General features: G+C 31.2%; 2 protein-coding genes across 2 annotated transcripts; one reads left to right on the top strand and one right to left on the bottom strand.

Moving 5' to 3' along the window:
* The first annotated feature begins 386 nt into the window (after positions 1-386).
* Positions 387-2,780, top strand: LOC103569775 (U11/U12 small nuclear ribonucleoprotein 48 kDa protein). Its single transcript, XM_008547259.2, has 5 exons — positions 387-589; positions 654-822; positions 885-947; positions 1,888-2,032; positions 2,091-2,780. The coding sequence occupies exons 1-5, from the start codon at positions 464-466 to the stop codon at positions 2,743-2,745; spliced, it is 1,158 nt and encodes a 385-aa protein (XP_008545481.2). The 5' UTR covers positions 387-463; the 3' UTR covers positions 2,746-2,780.
* A 40-nt stretch (positions 2,781-2,820) lies between these two features.
* Positions 2,821-4,021, bottom strand: LOC103569777 (BRISC and BRCA1-A complex member 1). The gene has a single exon (XM_008547260.2). It carries the CDS (start codon positions 3,839-3,841, stop codon positions 2,909-2,911), a length of 933 nt encoding a protein of 310 aa, XP_008545482.1. The 5' UTR covers positions 3,842-4,021; the 3' UTR covers positions 2,821-2,908.
* Between the last annotated feature and the right edge of the window lie 2,648 nt (positions 4,022-6,669).

Below are 6,669 nucleotides of genomic sequence, written 5' to 3'. Positions count from 1 at the left end.
TTTTCTAAATTATGTCTAAAGTAGAAATTCACATAAAATTAATGAACTTTAATTCCAATTGCCTTCAAAAAATGAAAAAAATTTTCAAAAGTATACTCAAACGGAAAGTTAAAGAAAATTCTACTTATGAGTCATAAGTATTTATTATGATTACCTTCCAATACTCCAATTATCAATATATTTTTTTTTTAACTCAAAAATTTATAATTGATAGTAAAAATAAAATACTCGAAATGAAAACGACCAATGTTCGGTCTGTTTCCATCTTTGAATACTTTTAATAACTTTTTGAAGTTACCGACAGTCGTACACTTGCCAGTGATGGCAATCTTTCTTTATCTTCAGCAGGTCGAGTTCAAAATCCAGAAAAAATAAACAAACAAACGTAAGGTATCATATAGCCTCGTGTCAGACCATCCTGAATAAAATAATAAACAAATAAAATAAAGATCTAAGATGAAAAATGGACCATGGTCAATTAGACGTGGACAAGCAACTACAAGAACTAAAATCCTTCACAGAAAATATAGATAAGAAGTTAAACGAGATAACTTCCGTTCTAGGATGGAGCACCGACAGTATAAAAAACGTGAGTAAATAAATAAATAATTATTTATCTATTTAAATAAATAATAAAATTATTTTTCCAATAGTATACCCCGCCAATAATTTGTCCATTTGACAAAGCGCATTGTTTGTCAGACAAGAGGTTGGATGAACATTTAGAAAAATGTCTATGGAGAGCAGAAGGTTATGGAGATTCGGATGTCCCCTTGTCTTTACCAACTCTACCAGCAGATTCTCCTTTTTGCATACAGATGAGTAAGTTTTTTACTCATAAAATCTATTGACAAGTAAATGGTGACGTTGTTTTTTTTTTTTAGCCGAGAGCCTGCAGGACGAGATTTTGAAGTCAGCGAAACTGAGGAACTCATCTCTAGCAATAGGTCAGCAGCAAAAAAGTATTTTTTAATCTCGATCTGAGTAATTTTAAACTCATAGTTGAATTACACTCGTAAATTATTTTCAGAATTTCATAAATATTATTTATCTTGAACTGGACTATCAATATCCTTTTTCATATCCTTTTAAAATGACTATTTTGTACTTCTGCTTTAATTATTTTTGTCTATTTAAATCTCATTAAATTGTGGGATTTCTCATTCATTTCGTAGCCGTCTATAAATTTTATTAATTGATTAAAAACGAAGTTGAAGCATCAATTAAAATCAGGACAACGTACTTACAATTGTCACACAGATATAGAGTAGAGAAAAAATTACTGACAATTGGTGTCAATTAGAAGTTAAACAAAATTTGTTAAATAAATTTCAGTAAAGTCTTCATGTCAATTTTTTAATTTGAAATGTCAAATTTTTTAGGTGAAAATTTATTTAATAAATTTTCTTTGACTTCTAATTGATAACTAAGTAATTTATTTTTAAATCTATATCCCAGCGAAATTGTCGATTTTTTCATAGAAGTTCTAACTTTTTTTTTTATAATTAATTAATAAAATAATGAATGAGAATGTAGCAGACAATTATCAATTCTTTTAATTTTATAATAAATGAATAAAATGTAAGTAGAGTAAAAATGAAAAAATGCATATTTAGATAAATGCAAAATCTGTACGCGCATTTCTTTAAATTTCATTATTTTAATTAATTAATTTATTTACTTCAAATTTATAAATTGTCTCATGTCTGCTACATTCACACTCATATAAAATTTCACTACGGCCATGACAGTTGAAAGTCATTGAGTATTTTTAATAAATAGAAGGGGGGGCACTGTTTGAAAATGCCCTTAATTAATATTTATATTTGTTCATAAGTAGGATAATTATTTAATAGCATAATTATTATTTCTTAACAATTATAACAGGCGGCAGCGATAGATTAATACCTCGAACTTCGGACCGACTGACTGCTGACTTTACTGCTGATGAAAGGAAAGCACTCTATGAATATTATTTAGCACATACGGCTCAACCAGACATCGGAGAAGACATCGCTGACTTAAATAAACCGTAAGAATTAAATCCACAAATATATTTAGTAGAATAAATAAATAAATAAATTTTACAGAAAAAAATCAAACGACCAAAAAAGGACATCGTACCTGGAGCTGCTGGCGCATGAAAGAGATTTGAAGCGACGTCGAGCTAAGCATCGAGGAGTTCACACAAATAAAAAATCGCAAATAGAAATATTACGTGAAGTCATCAATCAGCAGATGGAGATGCTGACGGAGTACATCGCCGAGAAAAATTACAATGGAGCTGTTGGAACTGAGGCTGTGAAAGAAGAAGTAGAAGACACCAATGAACTAAAAATAAAAAATCGGCACAAAGAACGGAAAGACTCAGAGAAACCTAGACCACATTCTGACCATTCTAACGGCAGAGGAACTTCTAGTCATCGGGATAATGATGATCGACACAAATATTCACACAAACATTCGAGACGTGAGTCAGACTATGATGGAAGAAGTGGAAAACGCAGCAGAGATTACGAAGACTTTAAACATTCCAAGCATCACCACTACCCAAGAGATCAGGACAGACATCACCGGCATCATCATCAGCATTCAGATGAACCAAATCACAGAAGTCATGATAAATATTCGAAGCACAGCCATGAGAAACTGCACAGCTCTCGAGATCGGGACAGATCACGTGGAGATTCAAACCCTTCGAAAAAATATAAATACGATGAAAAAAAATCACATAGAAGACACTAATTTATTTTTAATTAAATAAAGATAATTTTCAATTATTCTGTTGGCTGTTGATTTATTTACTTATCGTAAATGCATTAAATTTTACTCCACATCAATTAAATGTTTAATGACTCAACAATACTTATAATAATAATAATAATAATAATAATATTAAAATTCGATATTAAACATCAGTAGAATTGTTTGGTAAAGAAATATTATAATCAGTTTCATTTTGTTTAGGTCTCTGGAGTGGATGCGCGACTAGTCTAGCCATCGAACTAAACAATGCCGCGGAGACACGTCCAACTTCCAGAATAAATGAATTTTCTTTAGTGTCAAATCGTTGCAGTTCACCGTAAATTTTTTCACAGTCGTCGTCGTCACTCGGTGGCTCGTGGACGAAGAGAGCGTCGAGAAAAAAGTGAGGATGTTTTACCAGCAGGTCAAAGCACACGGGATCCGATATGCTGGTGATTATTTGAGATCTTCCATAAATGAAAATCACACGTGTCACGTACGTGGGAATGGTCGGGTGCTGCTGGAGATCTATTTTGTCCAAGGCCATTCCGAAGCACTGGGTCAAGTCACAAATATGTTGGTCCTCATCGCCAAGAGGGCTGTCTGTGATGCTATTCAGGACATTGATCACTTGCTTGATGTTGTTGGTGAAGTCGCAGAGCCATGATGGTGACTCTGCACTTAGTGTCATTATCGCGAACTCATGGCTGCGATTTATTGTCGACTTTGCGTGAATAAACATTTCTACAGCCCGTTTTATCAATTTCAGAGGTGGAATTGTCTTTCCCGACTCAAATTCGTAAGGAGTTATCGTGGCTTCCTTGGTGGTGTCAATTATGAAGAGAATTTTTTCTGGTACGTTGATTACTGGAACTTTACCATCAATGAGATAATTTTTTTCGTGACATGATTTAGGCATTTTCAATTTATCGTCAAGATGATGCTGGTGGTCAACTGGACTCATAGCACTGGACATTGACAAGTTACTCTTAGGACGATTACTTTCTTGATAACTTTGGTTTGAATCTGTTGTGAATGATTCGAGCTGGCGGGATACAATAGTCACTTCGTCTCCCGACTCATTTTTCACTGACATTATTTAATTATTTTTTAATACTGATGGTGATCTAGTCTAGTTACGGGTTTACACTTTAAACTCTTGTTGCTGTTATCAAATAACTTTGACTATCTCTTTGTGTTATTGTTTTGGTTATGATCAACACACTGAGTATTTCGTAGGTTAGGTTTGAGATCCACCGAGATCGAGGGAGCTATCTTGCGGACACGTGAGTTGGCTTTATTTTTCAAATCGTTTATGCAAATTTATCACTCTACGGTTGGGATACTCAAAGTTTTGTCTTTGCAGCAGCGGATATTCATCCAAAGATATTTTTTAGGCATTTCCAGGTTGATATGAGGGAAATTATGGGAAAAAGTTTGAGAATTGATAGAAAATACTGAAGAAAAAAATTTTGAGCCCTAGAACAATCCCAGACCCAGGTGTCTGGGCATTTGCTCCAGCTCTGTGTCCATCAGAAATTTTTTTTCTTTTTATCTGACTATCCGACATCATTTCTGAGGCTCTTTAAATGTAAAATACTGGAGGAAAAAAGTATTAGAGCTTTCTAAGCTCAAAGCCTAGTAATTTTTTAAATAAAAAAAAAATTATTTTGATCAGAGCAGAATCAGAATCCATAGTAATTAGAAATTAATAATCCTTCGGTTTACTTTAACAAAAATTATTTCAACGCTACACCGAACGAGAAAATTTCTCGTTGATGATTTTGGTGTTGAATTAACAAATGAAAAAAAATTTTAGATTTTAGCTTTTCGAACGATGATGAAATTATTGAAACGAAATCTAGTAAACAAAGAAGACACTGACTCGAAGAGATCATGAACTTACAGTCGGTAATAGAACTGCCTTTGAAAACTATTTTCAAATTTCCCGCATTTTTCAAAACCTATCCATAATGGCAGCAGTAAAATTATCGTACGGTGATAAAATAATAATAATGAATAGAAATATACGTAAAAATTCATCAGACAGGAATAATAAAAATTATTCATTAAAAGTACGGGAATCAGTTGATATAAAAACTAAAATTATATAAAAATAATAAATGTATTGACAGACTCACCAATTAAGAAAATCTTTCGAATTCGACCATTTTCTAAATATTCTGGAAAGAAAAACAAAATTCATTTCAAAATAAATAAATCATTTTAAATATTTTTTGGCAGGTTGAAAAATCAACAAAGACAAGTGAGTTTTTTTGACTTTTGGATTAAAAATTAAAAAACAACAAAAAAATTATTACCAGGGACTAAAGAAATCTGCGATTTAACATCAGCTCCAGAACAATCACAAACACTTCACTTTATCACTCACCACTTAATAATTTTCACTACTCACTATTCATGATCCTGAAGTTAGCAGACAATTAAAAATTTTAGAATTTTTTTTTCAGCAATTTAATTTAAAAAAAAAAAAAAAACTTAAAAAATGCGCATGTGGAAAATTAAAAAAACTATAGATGTGATTTTTTGAAACATTAAAAAAAATACAATAATTATTAGACGTCGGCTAATTTCAGTATCATCACTATTCACACATTGGACACTAAACTGCACACAATTTAATCACCGGAAAAAATTAAACAATAGATCGATCATAAATCACGATGATAATTACAAATTACACTGAAATAATTATTGAATAATAGATATTTGAATATCGTAGCTTATTCATTGCCTGACTGCCAGCCGTTACAGAATTAAGTGAGATTACAGCGCCACGGTGGCTTTGCAAACTAGCTCCCGCTCGCGGCCATTTTGGTTTTTGAAACTCGCGCATGCGCTCTAACGGCAAAATTTAGAACTTTCGTACTTGCATAAAATAATTATAATGATGATAATTATTATAATCGGACAAGACTTTAAAAATAAATTCTGTGATTTAAGAAGTAACTCATTCAAAAAAATTCAAATCAAATTATTGTAGTATAAATTAATTACTTTTAATCGAAACTAAAAACCTGAGATTTAAAAAAAAAAAATTTATGCTATTAATTAATTAATAAATTTAAAGCTTTTATATCCGAAATTTATACTTAGTATTAAAAAAAAAACTCATAATTTTAATAGCAAAACAAAACATCAAATTCGCATCACCGAGAACGCCGAGCTGGTAGAAGTCGAGCATCAGCGCTAACAGACGCACAGTCCATTTTAATTTAATTAACACTCAAAACTATGATTTTAAAGTACTATTGTCTGCACACTCAAACATTTATCAACACAGTGTCATTATCACTTATCACAATTCAATAATTCACTTCTTATTACAGAAATAATTAATCAATAATCGGACATTCTAACGACACAAGACTTTAGTCTACGGACTGACTAGCTCTTACCGTTGCGACTCAAAATGGACTACTGCGCAACTGACTGACGCCGAATCCCAACGCCACCTGTTTTTCAAACTTCGCGCATGCGTATCTATTTTATGAGTGAATGTAGCAGACATCAGAAAAATTTTAAATTATTAATAGAATAAATAATTAATCAAATTAAATTTAAAAAAATGCACATTTAAAAAATTTTTAAATTAATAAGCGTATTTTGTATAAATGTTATTTTTTTAATTATTTACTCTATTTATATAAAATTTTTATTTTTTCTGATATTTAAATTTAAAATAATTTTAATATATTTCTTAATATTTTAAAGTACAATTTTTCTTATCAATTCCAGATTTTTTATATTAAATTTACTGTAATTAATGATTTTAGGTTTGAATTGAAGCGCTGAAAATACTTTCCGTGTTATGTCAAATCGATCACTTCTGGTACCAGTTGTAAGAAAAGTAGACAACTACTCATACTCATATTTCTCATATCAGCTGTTACTGTTACTGTT

The sequence above is a fragment of the Microplitis demolitor genome, chromosome 3 (assembly GCF_026212275.2).
Source record: "Microplitis demolitor isolate Queensland-Clemson2020A chromosome 3, iyMicDemo2.1a, whole genome shotgun sequence".
Lineage (NCBI taxonomy): Eukaryota > Metazoa > Arthropoda > Insecta > Hymenoptera > Braconidae > Microplitis > Microplitis demolitor.
This window is presented reverse-complemented; position numbering and strand designations above follow the sequence as displayed.

Excerpts from the sequence above, each read along its gene's own strand:
- LOC103569777 (XM_008547260.2), bottom strand. The coding sequence starts at position 3,841 with ATGTCAGTGAAAAATGAGTCGGGAGACGAAGTGACTATTGTATCCCGC.
- LOC103569775 (XM_008547259.2), top strand. The coding sequence starts at position 464 with ATGGACCATGGTCAATTAGACGTGGACAAGCAACTACAAGAACTAAAA. Across the intron at positions 823-884 it reads TCCTTTTTGCATACAGATGA|CCGAGAGCCTGCAGGACGAG; the intron begins GTAAGTTTTTTA and ends TTTTTTTTTTAG. Across the intron at positions 948-1,887 it reads GAACTCATCTCTAGCAATAG|GCGGCAGCGATAGATTAATA; the intron begins GTCAGCAGCAAA and ends CAATTATAACAG.